At 41.1% G+C, this 27,931-nt stretch overlaps 1 protein-coding gene across 1 annotated transcript; it reads left to right on the top strand.

Annotated features, from left to right (window-relative positions):
• Positions 1 to 535: 535 nt before the first annotated feature.
• polg2 (polymerase (DNA directed), gamma 2, accessory subunit) lies at positions 536 to 27,566 on the top strand. The gene is made up of 9 exons (XM_063030823.1): positions 536 to 658; positions 7,957 to 8,627; positions 10,656 to 10,785; positions 11,421 to 11,526; positions 13,744 to 13,917; positions 19,352 to 19,492; positions 21,765 to 21,845; positions 22,981 to 23,081; positions 25,618 to 27,566. The coding sequence occupies exons 2-9, from the start codon at positions 8,141 to 8,143 to the stop codon at positions 25,772 to 25,774; spliced, it is 1,377 nt and encodes a 458-aa protein (XP_062886893.1). The 5' UTR covers positions 536 to 658; positions 7,957 to 8,140; the 3' UTR covers positions 25,775 to 27,566.
• The last annotated feature ends 365 nt before the right edge of the window (positions 27,567 to 27,931 follow it).

Below are 27,931 nucleotides of genomic sequence, written 5' to 3'. Positions count from 1 at the left end.
TTAGTTCCCTTCTGCAAGTTTTTTAAAGCTTCTCAGCCCTCTATCTTCCCACTAGCTTTGGCTTTCTTGTACACCCTCTCTTTTGCTTTTACTTTGGCTCTGACTTCACTTGTCAGCCACGGTAGTGTCCTTCTTCCCACCGAAAATTTCTTCTTATTTGGAATATATTTTCAGGAACAATTTTAAAGAAGAACAAATACATTACCTTCCAGAAGTGTTGCAAAGGGATATATCTTTGGCTGTACATCAGCAAAAATATTAGAATAATCAATTTGCTGGTGAACTCTGCCAGCTGAGCAGCATCTGTGGGAGGGAAAATAATCGTCCATGTATCAGCTCGAAACCCGCTATAAAATATACAAATTCATAAATATCCACGCTTACTCTGTTCAAGAAATAAATCATTACCCCGAATTAGACAAGTTACACTGCTATGGGCATTGCGCTTGTTTGTGAATCGGACGGTACTATTCGAACCAGCACGGCGCCAAGAAGAACGCATGCGTGAGGATGAGCGGCGCCGTCGCCTGGGCACGGCCGCCGTCCCCGGAAGTGACGACGTTGGAGTCGGGAGGCGGCGGCTAACGGGCGGGAAGTTAGGTGAAGCGTGTTTTGGTTGATGGTGGAACTGTGTCTGTTGATGGGAAGGATTTTGGAGGTGAGTTCATTTCACGTCGGAGCTGTCGCTTTTGCTGCAAACCACAGCCGTGGGTGGCACATAACGCACTAACCCTTAGATTTGCGCCATCTTTGCCCAGATGTAGAAGTTCGACTATTGCAGATGCTGCTCGACCCGCGGAGTAGCTTGCCTTTTGCTGCAGATTACAGCATCTGGAGACTCTTGTGTTTCTCTGGTTTACTGTTATTACCACTGCCGTCTGTGCCTGTTCATCCATAACGAGTGGAAGTTAGACCAGACTAGACAAGAATGCAGCTTTCTTTCCGTGAAGGACATAAGTGAGCTGTCTCAATCTCTATAGGCAATCTCTTAGTTGCTCACATATAGTTATTTGTAAATTCTATAGTATTTCCATTTTTTTTGGGTAATTGATGGCTGATGTGGGACCTATGGTTAATGTGACCGGTGGAGTGTGTGAGTTAAAGTTTAAGACCATAAGACATAGAGCAGAATAGAAACATAGAAAACCTACAGCACAATACAGGCCCTTCGGCCCACAGAGTTGTGCTGAACATGTCCCTACCTTAGAAATTACTAGGCTTACCCATAGCCCTCTAGTTTACTAAGCCCCATGTACTTATCCAAAAGTCTCTTAAAAGACCCTATTGTATCCGCCTTCACCGTTGCTGGCAGCCCATTCCATGCACTCACCACTCTCTGAGTAAAAAAACTTACCCCTGACATCTCCTCTGTACCTACTCCCCAGCACCTTAAACCTGTGTCCTCTTGTGGCAACCATTTCAGCCCTGAGAAAAAGCCTCTGACTATCCACATGATCAATGCCTCTCATCATCTTGTACACCTCTATCAGGTCACCTCTCATCCTCCGTCGCTCCAAGGAGAAAAGGCTGAGTTCACTCAACCTATTCTCATAAGGCATGTTCCCCAATCCAGGCAACATCTTTTTAAATCAAATCTCCTCTGCACCCTTTCTCTGGCTTCCACATCCTTCCTGTAGTGAGGTGACCAGAACTGAGCACAGTACTCCAAGTGTGGTCTGACCAGGGCCCTATATAGCTGCAATATTACCTCACGGCTCCTAAATTCAATTCCACGATTGATGAAGGCCAATACACCATATGCCTTCTTAACCACAAAGTCAACCTGTGCAGCTGCTTTGAGTGTCCTATGGACTCGGACTCCAAGATCCCTCTGATCCTCCACACTGCTAAGAGTCTTACCATTAATACTATATTCTGCCATCATATTTGACCTACCAAAATGAACCACTTCATACTTACCTGGGTTGAACTCCATCTGTCACTTCTCAGCCCAGTTTTGCATTCTATCAATGTCCCGCTGTAACTTCTGACAGCCCTCCACACTATCCACAACACCTCCAACCTTTGTGTCATCAGCAAACTTGCTCACCCATCCCTCCACTTCCTCATCCAGGTCATTTATAAAAATCACGAAGAGTAAGGGTCCCAGAACAGAACCCTGAGGCACTCCACTGGTGACCGACCTCCATGCAGAATATGACCCATCTTCAACCACTCTTTGCCTTCTGTGGGCAAGCCAGTTCTGGATCCACAAAGCAATGTCCCCTTGGATCCCATGCCTCCTTACTTTCTCAATAAGCCTTGCATGGGGTATCTTATCTGAAATCCATATACACTACATCCACTGCTCTACCTTCATCAATGTGTTTAGTCACATCCTCAAAAAATTCAATCAGGCTCATAAGGCATGACCTACCCTTGACAAAGCCATGCTGACTACTCCTAATCATATTATACCTCTTCAAATATTCATAAATCCTGCCTCTCAGGATCTTCAACAACTTACCAACCACTGAGGTAAGACTCACTGGTCTATAATTTCCTGGGCTATCTCTACTCCCTTTCTTGAATAAATGAACAACATGCGCAACCCTCCAATCCTCCGGAACCTCTCCCGTCCCCATTGATGATGCAAAGCTCATCACCAGAGGCTCAGCAATCTCCTTCCTCGCCTCCCACAGTAGCCTGGGATACATCTCATCCAACTTGATGCTTTCCAAAAGCTCCAGGATATCCTCTTTCTTAATATCTACATGCTTATGCTTTTCAGTCTGCTGCAAGTCATCATTACAATCACTAAGATCCTTTTCCATAGTGAACACTGAAGTAAAGTATTCATTAAGTACCTCTGCTGTTTCCTCCGGTTCCATACATACTTTCCCACTGTCACACTTGATAGGTCCTATTCTTCCACATCTTATCCTCTTGCTCTTCACATACTTGTAGAATGCCTTGGGGGTTTTCCTTAATCCTGCCTGCCAAGCCTTGTGGCTCTCCTGATTTCCTTCTTAAGCTCCTTCCTATTAGCCTTATAATCTTCTAGATCTCTAACATTACCTAGCTCTCCGAACCTTTTGTAAGCTTTTCTTCTTGACTAGATTCATTACAACCTCTGTACACCACGGTTCCTGTACCTTACCATAACTTCCCTGTCTCTTACCATAACTTCCCTGTCTCATTGGAACGTACCTATGCAGAACTCCACACAAATATCCCCTGAATATTTGCCACATTTCTTCCGTACTTTTTCCTGAAAACATCTATTTCCAATTTAAGCCTCCAGTTTCCTGCCTGATAGCCTCATAATTCCCCTTACTCCAGTTAAACGCTTTTCTAACTTGTCTGTTCCTATCTCTCTCCAATGCTGTTGTAAAGGAGATAGAATTATGATCACTATCTCCAAAATGCTCTCCCACTGAGAGATCTGACACCTGACCAGGTTCATTTTCCAATACCAAATCAAGTACAGCCTCTCCTCTTGTAGGCTTATCTACATATTGTGTCAAGAAACCTTCCAGAACACACCTAACAAACTCCACCCCATCTAAACCCCTTGCTCTAGGGAGATGCCAATCAATATTTGGGAAATTAATATCTCCCATCACGACAACTGTTATTATTACACCTTTCCAGGATCTGTTTCCCTATCTGCTTCTCGATATCCCTGTTACTATTGGGCGGCCTATAAAAAACACCCAGTAAAGTTATTGACCCCTTCTTGTTCCTAACCTCCACCCACAGAGACTCTGTAGACAATCCCTCCATGGTGTCCACCTTTTCTGCAGCCATGACCTTATCTCTGATCAACAGTGCCACGCCCCCACCTCTTTTGCCTCCCTCCCTGTCCTTTCTGAAACATCGAAAACCCGGAACTTGAAGTAACCATTCCTGTCCATAAGCCATCCAAGTCTCTGTGATGGCCACCACATCATATCTCCAAGTACTGATCCACGCTCTAAGCTCATCCGCTTTGTTCACAACACTCATTGCGTTAAAATAGACACATCTCAAACCTTTGGTTTGAGCACGTCCCTTCTCTATCACCTGCCTATCCTCCCGCTCGCACTGACTACAAGGTTTCTCTATTTGTGAGCCAACCTCCTCTTCCCCAGTCTCTTCAGTCCGGTTCCCACCCCGCAACATGTCTAGTTTAAACTCTCCCCAGTAGCCTTAGCAAACCTCCCCGCCAGGATATTGGTCCCCCTGGGATTCAAGTGCAACCCGTCCTTTTTGTACAGGTCACACCTGCCCCAAAAGAGGTCCCAGTGATCCAGAAACCTGAATCCCTGCCCCCTGATCCAATCCCTCAGCCACGCATTTATCCTCCACCTCATTCTATTCCTATTCTCACTACGTATCACGTGGCACAGTCAGTATTCCTGAGATTACTACCTTTGCGGTCCTGCTTCTCAACTTCCTTCCTAACTCCCTGTAGTCTTTTTTCAGGACCTCTTCCCTTTTCCTACCAATGTCATTGGTACCAATATGTACCACGACCTCTGGCTGTTCTCCCTCCCGCTGCAGGATATCTTGGACGTGATCTGAAACATCCCGGACCCTGGCACCTGGGAAGCAAACTGCCATCCGAGTTTCTTTCCTGCGTCCACAGAATCGCCTGTCTGACCCCCTAACTATAGAGTCCCCTATCACTGCTGCCATCCTTTTCCTTTCCCTACCCTTCTGAGCCACAGGGCCAGACTCTGTGCCAGAGGCATGGCCACTGTCACTTCCCCCAGGTAGGCTGTCCTCCCCAACAGTACTCAAACAAGATTACTTATTGTCAAGGGGTACAGCCACAGGAGTATTCTCTCGTACCTGACTCTTCCCCTTCCCACTCCTGACTGTGACTCATTGGTCTGTCTCACGTGGCCCCCCGCTGACCACCTGCCTATAACTCCTTTCTATCACTTCCTCGCCCTCCCTGACCAAGCGAAGGTCATTGAGCTGCATCTCCAGTTCCCTAACTCGGTCCCTTAGGAGCTGCAGCTCGACACACCTGATGTAGCTATGGCCGTCCGAGAGGCTGGGAGACTCCAGGACCTCCCACATCTGACACTGAGCACAGAAAACTGGCCTCACACTCATACTACTTCCTTTCCGCAATTAACACAGGTGAACCTACCCTGCCTCGTCCCGTTACCGTCTAAGCCCGTTGAGCCAAAGCCCTAACACTCTGCTGCCTCTCACTCCGCTGCCCACTCCGAATACTGCCCGCTGGATATGGTGGTCTTTTTAAACCTTTCGCGCTCTACTGGCTGACGTCACGCGCCTGCGCAATCTTGCTTCTCTTTTACCCCAAATAGTAAAGAAAAACTCCCTTCACTCTGAAAAATCAGCCGTTCACTCGCAGCCTTCGTGCTCCGAATCCATTTGGCCCATCTAATCTACTCTGACATCACAACCCTATTCTCCTGTACCTTTAACTGATCAAGAACCTATCAACATCTTCTTTGGATATACCCAATGACTTGGCCTCTGCTGTAGTCTGTGGTAACGAATTCCACACATTCAACACTCTCTGACTACAAAATTCCTCCTTATCTCTGTTCTCAAGGAATGTCTTTGTATTCTGAGGCTGAGTCCTCTAGTCATAGACTTGCCTAGTATTGGAAACATGTTCTCCATGTCCATTCTATCTAGCTCTTTCAATATTTGGTTGGATTCAATGAGACTGCCTACCCCATTCTTCTAAACTCCAATGAATACGGGCTCAGAGACATCTAACAACTCTCATATGTTAACCCTTCCTTGAAAATGCCTGTGCTCCTTGTCTCTCCTATTGTAACAATGCATCAATTTTCAAGTTTCCTTACTGCTAAATTATTGCAGGATTGAGCTTTTCCCCATCTTTGAAATCTCCAAGCCAACTAAGAGTAAAGAATTTTTCACTCATCCATTTCTAGTTTTGTTGTGCATTCAGCTGCTTCTGACCTGAGCTGAGTGAGTCTCTTGCCCTTCTTCCATACACAACATATTACGTTTGTAGAATAAAGGCATCACTATTCCAAACACTTGATTGTTTGATCTAACTTTGGAGTTTCTACTCATTTACCATTGCGTGATGCAAAAGCTTATAACATGTCAGGCTACAGAGAGTGGTGAATACAGCCCATTTCATCACGGGCAAAGCCCTCCCCACCGTTGAGTACATTAACATGGAGTGCTGCCACAAGAAAGCAGCATCAACCATCGAAGACCACCACCAACCAGGTCATGCCCTCTTCACATCGAACAGGAGGTTTAGAAGTCTTGCGTCCCACACCACAAGGTTAAGGAGCCATAAGTACCCTACAACCACTTGAACCAGTCTGGATAACTTCAATCACCCAGCATTCTAAGCTAATTCTAAGACCTAAAGACTCACTTTCAGGGACTCTTTAGAGCTCATGTTGCCTTTTGTACAGTGATTATCAGTCTTTGCCTGTTGATGTACAGTTTTTTGTAAATTCTTTTGTGCTTCTTTTTTCCTCCAGTAAATGCCTGCAAGAAAATGAATCTCATGACATTCTCGGATGCTCTGGGACACATCATCAGTGATGTAACCTGGGGTCATCTGCTATTTTGGGTCTTTCAACATCAGACACTCTTGCCCAGGTGACCCAGCCAAAGTTGATCAGGCGCTGGCTTGTGTCCCAACAGAGTAGGTTGCCAAGGAGAGAGTAGGTTCTGCACAGCAATCAGCCAGCAAAACCTCCACACCCCACCCCTATAGGCTCGCATCGCGCCCTTCACCCCTGTCTCTGGCTCTGCTCCGCCAGCTCCTGGTATTAAGCTTTCTTATGCTCAAACGCCTCCTCAATCTGGTCTTCCCAAGGCATTGTCAGTCCTACTGTGACCACCTGCTTTGAGGTTTCTGACAGAATGACCATGTCAGGCCTCAGGGATGATGATGTGATGAAATCAGGGAACTTTAATCGCTCGCCAAGATCGACTCTCAGTTGCCAGTTAGAAGCTGTGGCAAACAAGCCTACTGGTGATCTGGCTGAGGATGAGGTTGGTCTCCAGCTTTGACAAAGGCTTTCTGGGTTGGTGGAGCTACCTTCTGTTGGTAATGGCCAAGGAGATACTTTTCACCGCCACCTTCAGCCACCTGGTCATGATGCCAGCAGTAGCGGCCTTCTAAGGCTTTTGGGCAGCTGCTGAGAATGTGTCCCAGGGTTCCTCTGCCAGGGCAGAAAGGACATGATGGTGCCTTACTTTTGCCCTAAGCAAGAATATTCAGTAGGTAGACAGGACATCATAGACTGGATCGTGAACTTGATGCACTGGGGTTCTGCCTGCAAGAAAATGAATCTCATGATAGTATACAACAACATGTATATACTTTGATAATAAATTTACTTTGAACATGAATTTTTTTTAAAAAAGCATCCATAATAAAGCTTCTTTGAAGGCCAGATAAATATACTATAGATCTGTAACCATATAATTTTGGAAAAATCAGGTCTTCAGCCACAATTCTGTATTGCCTAATTTTTCTTCGTCCAGGATGATAGTGGGTAGTACAGTACTTACAGTTCTGCTTGACGGGGAATTCTGTAACAGCTTCTGTTGAGCAGTTTCTGATGTATTGTCCAAAATGAATGGGTGCACTTGTTTTCTGGAGGCCTTAAAATGCTGATGGTAACATCCTGTCTAGGTGAGGATTTATGTGTGAGGATTTATTGAGTGTTACTTAGAGGCATTGCGATTCAACCTCCTATCCATACATATAATTTCCAGAATGGATACCATTCTGGAATGAGAATACTGTATAAGATGTCATTTTTTTCCCCCCACCATAGCTAATTACAGCCATTGGCTGCTCTTGGTGGAAATTACCTAATAATGCAAACCACACATTAATAAACTTGTAACATTGTATTGCATGTATAATAAATCTATTTTCTGAATGCTACAAAATGTTTCTAATCACCACTGCAGTGAAGTTTACGTGATGAAATAAGAAGGTTAAAAACATTGGATTGTGAACAATGTTGTTTTATTTTTCTACAGATATTTTGTGATGTTAGAGATCATTCTTCGCTATATGAAAATTCTAAAATTGATGCATCAACATAACCATTTTACTGTATTTTCTGCCTTTGTGGATCATTCAAAGATTACGTCATTGGGTTTAAAGTGCTCTGGAGCATCCTGAGATGATGAAAGACTATGTAGGAATTTTGTCCCTTTATTAATGAAATTTGGCATCATGATGTTGAAGCAATGGAAGGTCTCCAATAAGCTATTCCAAAATCATCGGACGATTCTTGGCCTTCACCTAGGTTTAAGGAAATGCAGCAAATCTACTTCTGACCTTTCTGGATTTATTGAAGCATTGATTGACCTTTGCCAGAACAGACATTTTGTATATGGAGATGAGATTACACAAGACATGCTCATCGACGGTTGTTTTAATTATGGACATTTGGGAATGGAACTCAAGCGGAACTTGGCTTCTAACTGGTGGGACTCGATGGTGTTATCTAGGGAACAGGTGTTTGGAGTGCAGAGTCCGCATCAGTTGAAGGTGAATCACAATTCTGACAGCAAGTCAATGAAATTAGTGGATGTGGCAGCATTACAAATGTCATTAGATAACAAAGAAGCTAATAAAGAAGGAATTGCCTCACTAACAGACCTATTAAAGGAATGCATCGTATTGCGACCTAATCTCCTGCAAGGTATAAAGCTGTCATTACATTTTAATTATTTAATCTTTTCTCATTACATTGTAGTTCCAGCATATTTTGGTATGAACTCTAGAGGATTTTTTTGTTGGGACAAAGTAACATGATGAATATATATATTTTTTCATTTAATACTTTGCTTGATTTAAATTTACCTAGCACCTACCCCACTCCCTTTCTGTCTCCTTTTCTCCTTTGTCACTTGCACCATGGAAATCTGTTAGGCCTGACAATTATTCTTGGATAAATCCATAAAATGCAAGAAATGGTCTTTGAAGAGAGAAGTCAGTGAAAGGACTTCACCCTGAAATGTTATCCCTGTTTTTCTCCTTTCTCCGCTGATGCTGTCTGACTTGCTCTGTATTTATGACATTGTTTTTATTCCAACTTCTGTCATCTTCAGTTTTTTTCTTTGCTTTTCACTTAATTATTCTTAAAGCTATTTAAGAATTGGACTCTGTAATACTGTCGTCCATATGTTGGATGATGGACAGGATATACGAAGGCCTGAAGTTCTGCTACAACAGCAGCTGATGGCAGCATTGCTTGTTATTCTCAGCTGGAGCGCTGTGAATATTAATATGCATCTAAAGGTATTTTGACTATGGGATATATGTTTAAAGGTGGCAACTCTTTTTTTAAGAACAGAAATTAAGTCAACTAGGAAGTTAGTGACATGGTTGAGTGAAAATTGTGATTTTAAATATTTCAAATTTGTAAACTGAAGTAGGTGAACTAGTAAAGAATGAATAGTGTGGAAATGTGATTGGGTCAGGATTTAGATATATAATTGGCTGCAAGAGAAAGATCTTTTGAAGGCAACCTAATTATTACTTCAGAGAGGCCCTTTGTTGGTTGGGATCAACCATGGATATTCCGTCCCAGCTATCAGCATGATACACAAGCCAGGGCAGTACAAAATGGAGACCAAGCTATTGAATTATTGCTTAAAATCATGGAATTGTACAGTATAGTCCATGTGAGGTCAAGAATCCATCTTATTATGCCAGAGGACCATATAATAGTCTTACAGCAGGGGGATAGAGGCTGTCCTTGAGCTTGGTGGGTTTTGTATCTTCTGTCTGAAGGGAGGAGTTAGAGAGAATATCCAAAGTGGGTGGGTTCTTTGATTGTGCTGCTTGCTTTGCTGAGGCAGCAAGAAGTACAGACAGAGTCCATGGAGGGGAGGCTGGTTTCTGTGATGTGCTAAGCTGTGTCCACAACCCTGCCGTTTCTTGCAGTCACAAACAGCAGCTGTCACGCTAAGCTGTGATGCAGCTGGATATTGACGAGCGAAAAATCAGTGGATGTTTATACAGCAGATTCTGCTGCCCTCAAATGTGACTTAATAGAATTACAGTGCGTTGTGGCCCAAATACAGGAAGGGAATCCTGGCTCTTTTCTTGATTAGTTTTTGTTCTGTAAGAGTTGTTCCAGGTAACCGATGGACCAATTAACTGGAATCCACTGTACTTGATATTTAATAAGATGTCCTTCCCTTTAAACATTTTATATAGCATAATATAGTGGCGTTAACAAACTAAACAACTCTTTGATGGCTAGTGTGTGTAGCATAAATGTAAAAATTCCTGTTTCAGAAATTATTCCTATTGAGGTTTGATTGAATTGAAATCTTTCCATACAAATGTCAAAGCATAGATTGTGTGCACAATCAGCTTGATCATTATAAACTTGGGCTTCTGAGTAGCAGTCTCATTGCACATCATTTTGCATCAATGGTTATTTTGCCTTTGGATTGTATTGTTCATCACACTTTTAAGTGGAATTTGTTGGAGTTGAAAAGAAAAAAGGGAATTAGGCATACAAATGTTTTGGGAAAATTTACAAGTTGTTTAGGTTAAAACCAGCATTAATCTGATGTCCATAAAATGTATTTCATTTTAGATTACAAGTTGAGAGTTAAAGCTGTTAAGAATGAGGATTTATCAATCCTTTCATAGAGGTAGTGTAGCTTTATTTTGAAATCTGAACTTCACATTTACTACTTTTGATCTACTGTAGGAGCATTTCGTGAATACACCAAATCTTTGAACCTTGTGAACAGGAAGTTACCTTTTGGTTTGGCTGAAATCGGGGTATGTTATCAGCCCATTCCTACAACTAAGTACACAACTGTACGTAATATGATAAGGTAAGTAACTCACACACAGCATATAGTAGTTTCTTATTTCATAGGCAACTTGCTGGAGTTATTCACAAAGAAAGCAAAATCTAGTTTGTTTAAAATGAGGTCCTTGTACTTGCTTGACTCTCAATTCCTTCAAAACGCAATGATAATTTGGTGCCCAAATTTGTATAGCAAACTCCTAATTTGGGAATAAATGTGAATATATTATTACATCTTAATATTCTATGCTTTTCCAGTACCCAGTTATATAGATTTTAACAACTCTATCTATTGGTGTTGATGCATTTAAAGTATCAACCTTTCACAGCTCTGTTTTTTTCAATTCAAAGTAAATTGTTTATCCTTGCTGCTTTTCTTATTATTAATATTGTCTTATAAGTCCTAGCAGACTCCTTTATTTCTTAGACATATACTACCCCTATTATTTTAGTATGGTTTGTGGAGCCTTTGGCTCTATTCATTTGATTCCTTGGGCTGAATTCACTCCTTTTAAATAAAAAAAATCTTGCCTTTCTCCTAAAGGGAAATGCATCTTCATGGAGCAAGCCATGATTGAGAACGTTGCTTGATTTAGGGTAATACTGTAACAAGCAATTTCATTATTCTTTAGTAACTTTAGTCTCCCATTACTTTTAAAGAACCACAGAGATGGAATTAGCATCATTGGTATGGTTTAGTTCTCCTCGGACTTCTGGACGTTGGCTAGACTACTGGGTGCGTCAGCGCTTACTGTGGTGGAGGAAAGTAAGAAGTACCTGTTTAAATAAATTTTATTTCAGAATGTTTTTCTCTGATCATTTTTTCAGCCAGTTACATCACTTTAGTAGTTACAGACAGATGTTATTCCCTACAACAATAAAGTTAAGTAGCATCTACTGGGGGGGGGGGTCTACTAATTCCTTCTTCCCCCAACCCCTTTTTACTGATGCAACTCAGCCCTCTGAGTTCCTCTAGCATCTCACACCCTGCATGTCTCCAAATGTTATTCCTTATTTACTTACTGTGGTGGCACCTGGAATAATGGGCCAAATATGGAAGTTCAATTACTTAGATACACACAGATGTACATGATGTATAAGTTGTTGATGTGGGTGAATCTATTTTGTATCCTTGATTATTTGCTCTGAGGGAAATAGTTCCAAAATCACTAATGATTCTGTGTAAGTAACTATTATCATCAATGTAAAAAAAATGATAGACTATAAAATAGTGCAAACTGCAGTAGTTCAATAAATAAGCTGAGGGTCTTTCCTCAGTTCTATCCACATACTTTATAGAGAAATCAAAAGCCTAAAATAGTGCATCAATTAAATGATGTCAATAATCAAGTCAGTATATGTTTCGTGCCAATCAGAAGTCTGAAGTTTCCTAACAATTAGGAAGGTTAAAATTTCACATTCATTAAAAAGCAGTAACACTACTTTCCTATCTCTTCCAACCCTTTCAAAAAATCTCATTCATGTACAAAAGTCAGTTGCATCATTTAAAAATTTCAAAAACATTTTGCAGCTGGATGAAAACCTTCAAGGTTGAAGGGACTAATAGAATTATTTATTTTTGTAAAGTAGTAAATAAAATCTCCTAGTCCAAAAAGTATCTGTTAAGATTTGATTCCTGGAGTTCAAAGTCTGTTAAAATAACCTAAGAACTAAAAGCAGACATGGGGCGTTCCAAAATCACAAGAGATTCTTCAGATGCTGGAAATCCAGAGCAACACATACAAAATGCGAGAGGAACTCAGCAGATCAGGCAGCATCTATGTAGGGGAATAAACAGTCAACATTTTGGGATGAGACCCTTTATCAGGACTGGAAAAGAAATGGGAAAATGACAGAATACGAAGGTGGAGGCAGGGGGATAAGTACAAGCTGACAGGAGGTGGTTAAGGGGGAAGGTGGATGGGGAATGGAGTAAGAAGCTGCGAGGTGATAGGTGGAAGAGGTAAAGAGCTGAAAAAGGAATCTGGGAGAATAATGGCCCATGAAAAGAAGTGACATAAACTGCAGTATGTCCATAAGTAAGCTGAGGGTCTTTCCTTCAGCGGTATCCATGGACTTTATAAAGAAATCAGATGCCTAAAATAAAGAGTGCATCAATTAAATGATAATAATTCATCTCCTTCTTGCTAAAATCATGGCTGAAATCTTGAGCTCAGTGTCAGTACTGTAACCCTGTATGCATTTGATTTCCTTATTTTCAAAAATCTTCTGATGCATGCCTTAAATATGTGTTGACTGAGTAGAGATTTCCGAAAAAAATTGCTACCTTTTGAGTGAAGAAATTACTTTTCATCTCAGTCCCAAATGACTGATCCCTTAATTTGAGACTATGAATCAGAATGAGTTTTAATATCACTGACGTATGTCATGGAATTTATTGTTTTGGACTGCATTGCAATGCGTAATAATAAAAAATCTCTAAATTACAATGATATATAATTAAGTAATGCAAAAAGAAAGTAAGTTTAAAAACAAAAGTGAGGTAGTGTACATGGGTTCATTGTCCATTCAGAAATCTGATGGTGGAGGGGGACGAGACGTAAGTGTGTGTGTATGTCTTCAGGCTCTTGTATCACCTCCTTTGATAGTAATGAGTAGAGGGCACATCCTGGGTGATGGAGGTCCTTAATAATGGGTGTCAGCTTCTTAAAGCATTGCCTTTGAAGATGTCCTCGATACTGGGGAGGCTAGTGCCCATGATGGAGCTGGCTGAGTTTACAGCTTTCTGCAGCTTTTTACTGATCTGGTGCATACTGATCCATACCAGACAGTCAGAATGATCTCCATGGTATATCTGTAGAAATTTGCATGAGAAAATACCTACTTGTGACTACTTGTTTCCAACATCAGTTCCTCATGTCTCTTGTTTTTTCACATTTTGTGGGCATAATTGGGAAAGGAAGAAGCAGGGTTATAAATCACCTAATAATTTTGTGTTTTTATTTATTTCGTTGCTTCGTAGTTTGCCAGAAGTCCATCCAGTTTTACAGCCATGGATTCCCAGAATAGCGATGGAATTAAAGGAGCTGCTCTGTGCTTCACTTTTCCTTGGGGGAAGGAACCTATCGAGACACTGATAAATCTGGGAGACAAAGATCTTTTGCGTGAACACCAGGGAAATAAATCAAGCTTGCAGGTAATTGTGTGCTGTTCATTTATTTGCAGTGTAGGAAATACCATTAAACAACAGATTTTGGTAAGGGAGCAGGAGGACAATGGAGCAAATGAAAAATTTACTAGAACATTTGTAACCCAAGAGGACCAGTATTGAAATCTGCAGGGAGGGAGCGTTCCCTTCCTTCCACCCCCCCCTTATCCCTTCCTGCCATCCCTTATCCCTTCCTGCCCCCCTATCCCTTCCTGCCCCCCTTATCCCTTCCTGCCCCCCTTATCCCTTCCTGCCCCTATCCCTTCCTGCCCCCCTTATCCCTTCCTGCCCCCCTTATCCCTTCCTGCCCCCCTTATCCCTTCCTGCCCCCCCTTATCCCTTCCTGCCCCCCCTTATCCCTTCCGCCTTCCCATCCCTTCCGCCCCCCCTTATCCCTTCCGGCCCCCTTTATCCCTTCCTGCCCCCCCTTTATCCCTTCCTGCCCCCCTTATCCCTTCCTGCCCCCCATCTTATCCCTTCCTGCCCCACCACCTTACCCCTTCCTGCCCCACCATCCCATCCCTTCCCCTCCGCTATCTTCATGCCCTGCCCCAGCCCTTCCCTCACCAACTCTCCTTTCTACCCTCATCAATGCCCTGAAATCTCTCATATCCCAACCCCCTTTGACTCTCTCCATTTCCCACACTCATACTACCCCTCTCAACCCCGCCCCATTTCAGTCTCCAGCCCACTCACCTCCAACCCCACCCTCACCATCCCCTCTTTCAAATTACTTTACTCCCGGACACTGGTCAATCATGCTTTTTGTGTCCGTTTTTAACTCTCAATTGTGTCATTTGGAGAGTGCCTGATATTCCTGAAATTTAAAAAAATAGAACAAGGGGACATACCTTCAAGATTCAGGAGATTAGAGTTAGGATGGAGATGAGAAGAAACTGCTTTTCCCAGAGAGTAGTGAACCTGTGGAATTCTCTGCCCAGAGAAGCAGTAGAGGCTACCACATTAAATATATTTAAGACACAGATAGATTTTTGCATTGCCGGTGAATTGAGGGCTATGGGAAAAAGGCAGGTAGGTGGAACCAGATCAGCCACGACCTTATTGAATGAAGGAGTTCAGCAGGCCAGATGGCTGACTTCTGCTAATTCCTTGTGTTCTTACGTAGCACTGGTAATTTTTTTTTTCATGGAACAGAGTTATTGTTTAAATTGGCTGTAATTATAGTTGCTGATTTAAGATATCCTGCTAGTAGTCATTCTTCCCTTACAAAGTGACCAGAATTGAACACAGTGACCAGAATTGAACAATGAAGCTGATCAGAGTTTTATAAAGATCTAACAAATTGTATCTGCACTTTTTGTATACTCTTTGTCATGTATTCAGGAAGAATTGCGCACATCTTAACCACTTCCTCAAACTGTTTGGCCACTTTTCAATGATTTGCGTCATAGTCTCTTGGAATACTCCATTCTAAGATCCCGTTTTCAATAATATCCTTTACTCTCTCCAATGACAATACATCCTTTCTGAGATAAGGGGCCCAAAACTTTTGACAATACTCTTAAGTGTGGCCTAACTAGTGTCTTATAAAGCTTCAGCATTATTTCCTTGTTTTTTTATATTCTATTCTCCTTGAAATAAATGCCAACATTGCATTTGCCTTCTTTACCGCAGACTCAACCTGTGAATTAACCTTCTGGGAGTCTTGCATCAGGACTCCCAAGTCCCTTTGCACCTCTGATGTTTGAATTGTCTCCCCATTTAGATAATAATCTGCACTACTGTTCCTTTTACCTAAGTGCATTATCATACATTTCCCAACACTGTATTTCATCTGCCACTCTTTTGCCCATTCTTCCAATCTGTCCTGCTGCAATCACATTGCTTCCTGAGTACTACCTATCCCTCCACCCATCTTCATATCATCTGCAAACTTTGTCATAAAGCAACCAATTCCACTTTCTAAATCATTGACAAGCAATGTGAAAAGTAGCAGTCCCAATACTGACCCCTGAGGAACACCACTAGTCACTGGCATCCAATCAGAAAAGGCCCCCTTTATTCCCACTCGCTGCCTCCTGCCTGTCAGCCATTGCTCTAACCATGCCAGTTTATTTCCTGTAACACCATAGGATTTTATCTTGTTAAGCAGCCTCATGTGAGGCACCTTATCAAATGCCTTCTGAAAATCTAAGTAAATGACATCCTCTGCCTCTCCTTTGTCCACCCTGCTTGTTACTTCCTCAAAGAATTCAAACAGATTTGTCAGGCAAGATTTCCCTTGACAGAAACCACGCTGACTTTGACTTATTTTATCATTAGTATCCAAGTACCCCAAAACCTAGTCCTTAATAATAGACTCCAATACTTCCCCAACCACTGAGGTTAGGCTAACTGGCCTATAACTTCCTCTCTTACAGCTGGTGTCTTCCACAGACTGAAGTAAAGTACTTATTAAGTTCATCTGCCATTTCTTTGTCCCCCATTACTGCCTCACCAGCATCATTTCCAGTCGTCTGATATCAAATCTCACCTCCCTTTTATTCTTTATATAATTGAAAAAGAACTTTTAGTATCCTGCTTTATATTATCAGTTAGTTTGCCCTCATATTTTATCTTTTCCCTTCTTATACCTTTTTTTGTTGCCATTTGTTGGATTTTAAAAGCTTCCTGATCATCCAACTTCCCACTCACTTTTGCTATCTTATATGCCCTTTCCTTAGCTTTTATGTAGTCCTTAAGTTCCCTCGTCAGCCACTGTTGCCATTTGAGAACAACTACTTCTGTGAGACATACCTATTCTGCACCTTGTGAACTATTCCCAGAAACTTCAGCCACCTCTGTTCTCTCATTATCCCTGCCAGTATCCCCCTCCAATCCACCTGGGCAAGCTCCTCTCTCAAGCATCTGTAATTCTCTTTATCCTATTGTGTCACTTGTGCTTCTCCCTCTCAAATTGCAGTATGAATTCAATCATGTTACGATCACTGCCTCCTAAGAGTTTCTTTACATTAAGCTGACTAATAAAATCTGGGTTAGTACACAACACCCAATCTAAGATAGTCTTTCCTGGAGTAGACTCAAGCACAAGCTGCTCCAAAAAGCCATCTCGTAGCCATTCAACAAATTCCATCTTTTGCAATCTGACATCAACCTGATTTTCCCAATCCCCTTGCATATGGAAATCCCCCTTTACAATTGTGACATTACCCTTATTACATGCCCTTTCTAGCTTCCTTTGCAAGCTCAACCCCACATCTTGGCTACTATTTGGAGGCATATATATGATTCCCGTAATGGTTTTTTTTTTTATCCTTGCTGTTTCTTAACTCTACCCACAAAGATTCAACATTCTCCAACCCTATGTCACCTTTCTAAAGACGTAATTCCATCTCTTACCAAGAGAGCCACACCACCACCTATGCCTTCCTGCCTGTCCTTTCCGTACAAAGTATACCTTTTGATGTTAAACTCCCAACTATGACCTTTCAGCCATGATCAAAATACAGTACATCGGCTTTCTCTACATTAAATTGCATCTACATATTCTATCAGCCTGTTTATATTATGCTGCAATCTATTGCTATTCTCTTTGCATTTCATAATGCTGCCAAGTTTTGTGACATCTGCAAATTTAGAAATTGCATTTGCACACTATCTAGGTTATTTTAAAAACAGTTTCCACAACACTAGTCCTTGGACAATGCCACTGTTCACCACCTTCTGCTATTGGTTGTTTAGCCCAGCGGTCCCCAACCACCGGGCCGCAAAGCATGTGCTACCAGGCCATGAGGAAATGATATGAGCCAGCTGCCCCTTTCCTCATCCCCTGTCACGCACTGTTGAACTTGAACATAGGGTTGCCAACTGTCCCGTATTTGCTGGGACATCCCGTATATTGGGCTAAATTGGTTTGTCCCGTATTTCCCCCACTAAGGTAGGGCGTTCCTATGAAACCGTTCGTAAGCCGAAATGGCGTGAAGCGCAGAAACAATTACCGTTAATTTATATGGGAAAAATTTTTGAGCGTTCCCAGACCCAAAATATAACCTAACAAATCATACCAAATAACACATAAAACCGAAAATAAATAACATATAGTAAAAGCAGGAATGATATGATAAGTACACAGCCTATATAAAGTAGAAATAATGTATGTACAGTATAGTCGGGAAGATGAAGACAAAACCGATTTGTGGGGGGAAAAATGAGCACATACGTGCATGCGCACATCATATGCTCACGTCACACATGCGCACACTGGTGCCCGCGCAAGGCTTCATGGTCATGGTAGTCTTTCCTGGGGTAAAGTGTCCCGGGATTTGACTGCTACTTTTGTCCCTTATTTGGGAGTGAGAAAGTTGGCAACCCTAACTGTAAAAGACATGTTGAGGTGAGTTTAACCCTACTTGAGCACCCCCCCTCCCTCCACCCCCCCCCGGGGCAACGGGGCCGCAAGAATATTGTCAATATTAAACCAGTCCGCGGTGCAAAAAAGGTTGGGGTCCCCTGGTTTAGCCAACTTTGTATCAATACTGTCTATATTCCTTGTATGCAACATGCTTCAGTTTTGCTGATATGTGGCACCTCATCAAAATCATTCCGGCAGTCCACATGGACTACATTATCCTCATCAATTCTGTCTGTCATCTCATCAACAAAAATCTCTGCTCATTGGGTAAGCATGATTTCCCTTAACAGATCCAGACTAGCTTGGCTTAATTTCCCATCAGGTGACTTTTAATTCTGTTCTGGTTCAATGCTTCTACTTTTCGTACACCACAGCTAAACTGATTGCTACTGTCCAGTCTTGTGTCATTCCCTTTCCCAAGAGCATTGTAAGATTATTCCCCTTGCAGTCTCATGCTGTACTTCCCTCCAAAGCCCTGGATGAATCCCATATGTTCCTCGGCTTACCTACTTCTGAGTTAACCCAGCTTTTCTAATATTTGAATTGAGTTGATGTATTTGAAATTGGTATGGTTTGAAGACTATTGATTTTTCTCTGGTGTTCAACCAACTAAACCACTAAAACTACTGACACCACTGGAGCATTAGGTAGTTGTGTAGTGGCTAGCATAAAGCTATTATAGTGCCAGTTGTAAGATCGGGATTCAATTTCCACTACTGTCTGTAAGGAGTTTGTATGTTCTCCAAGTGCTCCCGTTTCTTCCCACATCCCAAAGACATAGGGTTAGTGAGTTGTGAGCATGTTATGTTAGCCCTGGAAGTTAACCCTCACCCCCCTTAATGGGGTATTGAAATGCAGAAATTCTGTTACATCAAGTATGAATTTTGTGACGTTTCTGAGGCATTTGAGAAACCTTTATATGAATGTAAGTATGACACGAGTGATTTCAGAAGAGGGGAGAAAAGATGAGATTTTGAAGGTTGGGCAGATGACGTTTAACTGATACTAATTCGTATATAATTTCTTGCTGGAATTTATTTTTCCTTAAAGGGCCGAGATGGAAGGAAGACGGTTGTACCACATGTTCTCTCAGTGAGTGGGAATCTGGATCGAGGAGTGATGGCATTCTTATTTGATTCATTGCAGTTGACTGAAAAAATTGATTCTAAATTAAGAATAAGTCAGAAAAAGGTAATCAAAATGCTTGGATGTGTGAAAAATGAAGGACACATTTGAACCCAGTTTTGCTTTGTAGCTTTATTGAAATGACAGCAGTTTATCGCAATAATATATATTAGTATTTATCTTAATAATATATATTAGTCAATGACAATCCTTTATAAATGTTTGATCAGTAGAAGATTTTTGAAGTTGAATGGAGATTTTTTTTTTGTAAATACACACTTCTATAACTGGAGTCTCTCTATATATTTGGAGTTGAGCACATTCTTCTGTAGAACTGCAGTACTGTAGCAGATAGCAGTGCCAACAGTCTGCATAACACAAATTCTGTACTCTCAATATTTCACTATTGAAAGCCTCCCACTTACTAAGCAACCGGAAAATGAGCTGCCCCAATCCATACCTGCCTTTATCAATGCCATCAAAATTGGCCTTTCTCCAGTTTATAGAATCTCAACCCAAGGATCAGTCCTGTCCTTCTCCACAATTATCTTCAATTTGGTAGTTTAATAAAAACGCAGTAGAGAGATTAGGAGAAATGTTTTTATGCATTACAGTGACTCAGAGGGAGATACAATTACAACTGTCACGTACCCCGTGACGGGAATAAAGAACCAGCAGAGATGGAAAACACTTTGGAGTCCAGTATTGCTATTAACTAATAATATTTATTAGTAACTACAATAATATAAATATAGATAAATCAAACAAGTTAGCAATGATATTTTTATATATATATATAATATGTAAATCATGAAAATCAACCTTCAGGTCTAGGGGTAAAAAGATACAGTCTTACGATAATGAGTAAACTTCAGTTCAGTTCGTGGTATTGATTTGAGTAGTGATGGAGAGAGAGAGAGAGATTTGAGTCTTCAGGTGAGCTGGCGTCGTCGATCTTCTGGTTGTCCTCCGAAATCCTTTAAAAGTCACCGACTGTGACTTCAACAAAGGGGACTGATTTTCTGTGGTGGAGCTATCACCCAGGCAAGGGTGGACATGTGGACAACTTCTCACCGGTCACTGCCTTTTCTTTTCACTGCAAGAGCCACTGATCGATCCTCCAAAAACCCACTTTTTCTGCGGGCACAACAAAGCTCATTCAGCGTCCAAAACATGTGCCTGAGGTCTATCATCTGACCTTCTATTTTAACTCCCCGTGCTGAGCATCAGCTGTCACTCAAATAACTCCTCCTTCCTCTCACTCTAAGAAATGCACAAGCATGCCATGTCCTTGGGGAGTATCAACACGCTGCCGAAACATCATAACATCGATTGTCCATCAAATAACTGCCCTTGGTTACCATAGCAACTTACGAGCTGCTCGGTGCCATCTCTCTCTCCAACTCAGCAGAAATCCAAAAGTTACTTCCAGTGCCTTAAAGTGACAGTCCAACAGTTAGTCTTCATCTCTCTCTCTTCAAAACAAGATATCGATGTTAAATAACTCTCTTTTCAAAAGCACAGTTAATAGGGGTAATTGAGCACAGTTTATAGGGGTAATTCAGGACCCCATCACACAACTAAAAAGGAAATTTGATATTTATACTTGGAAAAGGGAAGATTTGCGAAGCTGTGATGAAAAACCAGCGAGATCAAGACTAGTAGCTCTTTAGAAGGAGATCAAGCTGTAATCACCCAATCCAAGCTAGACCCTCCCAGTACCATTAAAGATAGGGGTGTTGGAGTTCAGCTCCGGTGTCCTCAGTACTTACGCCCTGTGGAATGCCTGGGTTTTCCCCGGGTGCTCTGGCTTCCTCCACAGTCCAAAGACGTGCCCGGTAGGTTAAATAGTCATTGGAAAATTGCCCCCTGATTAGGTTAGGGTTAAATTGGGGCTGTCGGTGATTTCTGGAGTGACACAGCTTGAAGGGCAGGAAGGAACTACTCCACAGTGCATCTCTATTAATAAATAAAACCCTCCCTATGCCACTAAAGCTGCCTTGTCTCCTTTCCAGTCCTGACAAAAAGGTCTTCAATCTGAAGCATCAGTTCTGGTTCTCTTCCCGCTGATGCATTCAGATCTTCTGAGTATTTGTAGCATTTTATATTTTTATTTTAGGTTTTCAAAACCTGCAGTTCATTTTTGGCTTTCAGCTCTTTCATCAAACTAGTGCAGGCATGGTGGGCTAGTGAACTTCTGCATTTCTCGAAGATTCATTTCTGAAGTTGCAAGACTGCCATTCGGTACAGCTGTTTAAGGGTGTTATTCAACAGCTTTCATGTATGCCAGATGTTTGCTTTAAAAATAGCTAAAATTGCTATTCATTTGTTCCTTTAGGTGCTAAAGCTTCATCCTTTTCTGGCCCCATTTAAAGTAGCTATGGACATGGGCAAAGGACCAACAGTTGAGTTGCGACAGGTACAATAAGTTAGGTTTTCTTATGAATGCAAAGTTATAAAGATAGGCCATTAATCAAACCTTAATTGCATTGCTCTGTTCTATTTAAGCCAAGTATAATTAGCTACCTATAAGCCCTTATGATATGTTTTGAAATCTATAGTTCTGTTTGGAGCCTCTGATCAATTTCTGTTTTCACTCCAATGTTTTTTTAATCTTTATGCCAAAAATGCCTCTAGAACTTGAAGTTCTTAGCTAATAAGCAGGATGCCCAAACTACTCTGTGATATATGATGCACCATAGAATGATTTATTAAAACAAAATAAAGACTGGCCATTGCTGGAAAATGATTGTTTCTTCCTCAATCTCCCAGCGATTCTGCATGTTTGGTGTTCCTGTACAAATGAAGTTCTTAAATACACAGGTTGTGCTTTGCTGGGGTTTTGACGACCACTGTTTAATGTTGGTCTGCTCATGAAATTGAATGGTGGAGTGTGAGCAAACCTAATGATGTGGGGAATTTTTACATGTGGAACCCACTGGTGATGTTGTGTTGAGTTAAATGTGGCCTAGGACCAGCAAATTCATTCATTTCTCTGCAGAAGAATGGCTATGAAGAACAGTAGTCAGTATAAATAGTTTTGAATTAATCGAGTTTAGCTAAATATATCTGCTGTTTTAATTTTTAACATTCTTGATTATCTTTATTTTAATACCTTTTTAATGTTTCTGAATATTTCTTACCTGGCCTCTTCAGCTGCTTTTATACTCAGTGGCCACTTTATTAAGTACATCTGTAAACCTGCTTGTAATGCAAAATTCTATTCACCAAATCTTAGCAACAACTAAATGCATAAAGGCATTCAGACATGGTCAAGAGGTTCAGTTAACTGAATACCAGAATGGGGAAGAAACGTGATCTGTAATGCTGACAAGAAGGTGCCAGTAACACAAGTAACCGTGTGTTACAAAAGTTGTGTGCAGAAGAGCATCTCTGAATACACAGCACATTGAACCTTCAAGTAGCTGGGGTCTAGCGGCAGAAGACCACACACCAGGTTCCACTCCTGTGCTTAATAAAGTGGTCACTGAGTGTATAATAATTTTGTTTATTAAATTTACTTTTTCTAGTTTCCTTTGTTACTCTGTTTTTAGGTATGTGAGGGACTATTCCAAGAACTGTTGAAGACGAAAATTACAGTCTGGCCTGGCTACCTCGAAACTATGCATATATCATTGGAGCAGCTCTCTATGAAGTAATTTTTTATTCCTCTCTAGCACTGAAGTACTGTTGTGGCTATGAATTTTTTTTTTCTCTGTAGCTATTATTTTGAGCAGTTTGGAGTACAGGTTTCCCCCAGCATCCGAGGGTAGAGCGTTCCTATGAAATGGTTCGTAAGCCGGAATGTCGTAAAGCAAGGAAGCAATTACCATTTATTTATATGGGAAAAATTTGTGACCGTTCGCAGACCCAAAGATAACCTACCAAGTCATGCCAAATAACACATAAAACCTAAAATAACAATAACATATAGTAAAATCAGGAATGATATGATAAATACACAGCCTTTATAAAGTAGAAATACTTTTCCACAATCATTGCCGCACTGTTCTCCGTAGCGAAAATCTCACGCAAGCGGTCTCCAGTAACCTTTAAGCTATGAAGCTGCCAAATCATACCAAATAACACGTAAAAATACACAGCTGATATAAAGTAGAAATAATGTATGTACAGTGTAGTATTACTTACCAGAATTGGGACAGCGCCGAGCACACTGATGGTGGTGTGTTAGGCTGAGTCATTGGAGGTTGGGGTGGTACAGTGGCCCCCACCCTCCGGGCAGCGAACTGATACCGATCCGCGAAGCATGCAGGGGTACAGCGGTGGCTGGAACGCACCCAGCACATCTTTAAGAAAAAAGCCGAAATAAACAAGCTAATTAATTAGGTGCCACCTGGCACGTAAATGAGATCTGGGCCGACATTTACGTGCCGTGTGGCACCTAATTAATTAGCTTGTTTATTTCTGCTTTTTTTCTTAAAGATGTGCTGGGTGCGTCCTGGCTACTGCTGCATTCTCCGCGAATCAGTATCTGTCCGCGGCTCGGGGGTTGGGGTGGTGGGACACTGGGGTGTCATCTTGTCATCTGTTTCCATCAGGGCAGGCAGGTCATCTTCTCCTATGACTGCCCACCTCAATGTCGAAGGTCGAGGTTCGTCGTCTGCTGTGGCTGATGTGGAAGGCATGCTTGACTGCTTAGCCTCGTGCATTTTTCTATCATACAGTTCTTTGTAAGCACTCAAACCATCTTGCAAATATGCCCTAAACCGACGTACCCTTTCAAAATTAAAGTCGTACTTTATCATTGCAGCGAAAACCTCATGCAGTTGCTTCACGTTCAGTTCCTGGATGACTTCACTTTCGGTCCGGTTGCTACTGCATTCAGTTTTGATTGTTATCCTTTCCTCTTCCAATTGCATCATCTCTTCATCTATCAGTTCTTGGTCATGAGATGCCAAAACCTCTTCAACATCATCTTCGTCAACTTCCACAAGCCAAACTCACTTTGTGTGTACTTCGTTCACCACGATCGAAATGCTTAATTATGTCTAGTTTTACACTAAGTGTAACACCCTTACGAGCTCTTTCAGGCTTTTCCGATATCTTAGAGCTCATCTTGCAAACGGCTGCTCACAGGCACGTGTTTAAGCAATGCCGGCGAGAGTGCAGTTCCGAATCCGGGGGGAGAGCGGCTGCTTGGGGCGCGCGCTATTTTTTTTGTCACGCGCTGCCTTTTTTTGGAACGGTGAAAACACCTTCTGTTAGTGAAAACAGGTAACTAATGTAGGTCTTTTGTAACAGTGAGGTTTCGTAAAGCAAACGTTCGAAAAACGGGGGACACCTGTATTCTAAAACTGAGTGGAATTTATATCTTGACCTTTTGGATTTTCACTTTCGCAGATGGTAAGAAGGGTTACTTTTTTATAGAAATTGCACTTGGTGGCCACCTTATTGGGTACACATGTACACATTGTTAATGCAAACATATAATCAGCAACTCAGTGCATGAAACTATACAGACATGGTCAAAAGGTTCAGTTGTTGTTCAGACCAAACATCAGAATAGGGAAGAAATTTGATCTAAGTGGCTTTGACTGTGGAATTGTTGATGCCAGATGCAGTGGTTTGAGTATCTCAGAAACTGCTGATCTGGGATTTTCATGCACAGCAGTCTCCAGAGTTTACAGGGAATGGTGCGGTAAACAAAAAAGACATCTGGTGAGCACTGAACATCATTTCAGTGGACAAAAATGCCTTGTTAAATGAGAGGTCAGAGGAAAATGACCATACTGGTTCAAGCTGACAGGAAGGTGACAGAAACTAAAATAACCACCTGTTACAACAATGGAAGAAGAGCATCTCTGAATGCACAACATGCCCAACCTTGAAGTGGATGGGCTACAGCTGCAGAAGACCATGAATATACACTCAGTAGCCACTTTATTAGGTACAGGAGATATCTTGGCCCTTTGCATATTTATGGAAGGATTTTTTTATGATAGAAAAAATATATCAGGCCATTCAGGAAGAATAATGTTTAATTTATATTTAATTAAAATGTTATTTACCTGATTTAGAATGAAACTTTAAAAGTACAATGCAAAAGAAAATTCCAACCAAGTGGCAGACCTCTGCTTTCTTAGGCGTTTTGTGTTCATGCATAATAATTTAGTGTCCTTAGAAAATGTTCATATTCTGTACCAAGTTTACTCAATCTTTTCTCTTGGCAGGTACGATGAGATGGGAGTGATTTTTACAATTGTCGTCAGTGAGACTACATTAGAGAATGGTCTGGTACAACTCAGGAACCGAGATACAGCCATGAAAGAGATGGTTCATATCTCAGAAGTGAGGGACTTTCTCATCAAGTATATTTGGCAATCTTGAGAAAATACAGTACTAAATCTTCATAATATTGATTATTTAAAATAAAGCCGCCACCATCAAACTTCCAGTATTATTTTTTTAATGTGGAAAGCAGCCAGAGCACAAGGAAGAAACCCAAGTGGTCACGGGGAGAACATACAATCTCCTTACAGACCGTGGCGGGAATTGAACCCTGATAAACAATAAGCTGTTTTGTTGAGAAAGGATTATTATCCATTTGCTTATTTAGAATTGTCATTTCCATTGTTTGAAAACCAGTGGTTTGTAGGGAAAGTTTTTATAGGCTATTAGTCACTTGTCAGTGTATGTTACATAAGTCACCATTAAGCTTACATGCTGCCATGCCAACTAGAGAAGCACAATGAAGTCATTGAAATGAAGAGCAAGTGTGTATGAAAAGCCTTTTGGTAAAAGCTCTTTCCTGTATCATTTATCTCCCAATGAGAACATACCTAATCTACATCTCATATCATAGTCACAATATCATTACTGCAGCCTGGCCTTCCACATTTTTTATGTCATCAAAACTTGGCTATCTTACTTTTTATCTCTTCCTACAGGTCTTCCATATGAATATTAGATTTTTAATATTTAATATTTGTAATCCAGGGAGTGGGAAGCGCAGAATCAAATATCACTGTGATGATTGTACGTTCTAGTATCAATTGTTTGGCAACAATATAAAGTATAAGAGATAATTGAGGACCCTGGAGTACTCTACGAGCGAATCTAAACAACCATAAAAATTCCCTTTTATTCCAGTTCTGTTTTCCATGTTACCTCTGTCACATAAGAAAAGAAAACTGGTAATTACCAAATAAAAATAATTAGATCTTTAATCTTAGACTCTAGGATCCTAAAATTTTACATCTGCCTGGATGAAGTTTTGATCCTTCTGATTTTAATGATTTTAGACAAATACAAGACCCCGGGTAATCATTTAGTTGGGCAGTTTAATACAATGTAGCAATAAATATTTATTTATGTTAAAGCGGTGGGGGGGGAGTTGTTATGTTCTTAATTAGTAAAGACATTAAAGGTTAAGGGGAGAAGGCAGGAGAGAATGGGGTTGAGAGGGAAAATAAATCAGCCCCATAATATAATGGCAGAGCAGACTTGGTAAACCAAATGGTCTAATTCTGATGCCATGTCTTATGGCTTTATTAAATTGGCACTATTGCTGAAATAGTCATGAAGATCTAAGAAACAGAAAAAAACATCTTAAAATGCAAAAAAAAATAACATGGGCAAAATTTATCTTTAACTGAGGCAGAACAGGAATTTTGGGCAATATATGGTTATACATTTGAGCCCTTGTTGCTGACAGAATTTAATGAAAATTCATCTTTAAAATTCTTTTTAAAAAGTTGTGGTTCTGAAACATGTCTCTTTCTTACCCACCCATCTCAAAAAAAAAGTACTCCATCTGATAGTCTGCAAAAGCCCATGCACAGAGATGGGTGGAATTGTGTTTACATGGTTGTTCAAAAGATGGGGGAAGCAAATGGAAATGTTTTGGAGGGTATTTATTCTACCAGGGAGGTGGTATTTGCAGGCTTGCAGTCTATAGGAGCAAACTGAAAGATCACACAGAGTTGGTGTTCAAAACAACAGGTGATTTATTTCTTAAAAAGACTGATGTGGCAAAAGCTGATCTACCTGAGTATGAATTTGGTACGGGTTTTAAAATTTTCATTTGATGAGATTACTAGTAAAACTATATTTTGATAACAGAATGGTGACTACAGGAAAGCTTAATTAAGTAACAGACTAGGTTCTTATTACAGAATAAAATGATTATCCACAAGTCTAACAGCAAATCCATGTTTCTGCTAGAGCAATTGGTGCATGCTGTAACGTAATTACTGAAATTCCTGAAACTAGGGGTTATTGCTGCTGCATCCCATGTCTCTACTTAATCCAATTTATTTTACAACAATGGTTACACGCTATAGCATAATTACTGAGGTTCCTGAGATTTGGGTGTTGTCGCTGCTGCAGTCCATGTCTTCACTTCTAGGCTTTGTCCTGAGTTCCCTGTTACCACATTACCATAATCCACAACCCTAATTAGTTACTAACACTCTCTCCTTTTCCCTACAACACAGTATTAAGGTGGACTAGTCCCCAGGCTTGAATAGGTATGCTGGGACTTTG

Source organism: Mobula hypostoma, chromosome 22 (genome assembly GCF_963921235.1).
Source record: "Mobula hypostoma chromosome 22, sMobHyp1.1, whole genome shotgun sequence".
NCBI classification, from domain to species: Eukaryota; Metazoa; Chordata; class Chondrichthyes; order Myliobatiformes; family Myliobatidae; genus Mobula; species Mobula hypostoma.
This window is presented reverse-complemented; position numbering and strand designations above follow the sequence as displayed.

Bases quoted from the DNA above. Each gene is read 5' to 3' on its own strand.
- polg2 (XM_063030823.1), top strand. From the start codon at position 8,141: ATGAAATTTGGCATCATGATGTTGAAGCAATGGAAGGTCTCCAATAAG. The intron at 8,628-10,655 runs GTATAAAGCTGT...GATCTACTGTAG, and splicing joins GCGACCTAATCTCCTGCAAG to GAGCATTTCGTGAATACACC. The intron at 13,918-19,351 runs GTAATTGTGTGC...TTTTCCTTAAAG, and splicing joins GAAATAAATCAAGCTTGCAG to GGCCGAGATGGAAGGAAGAC.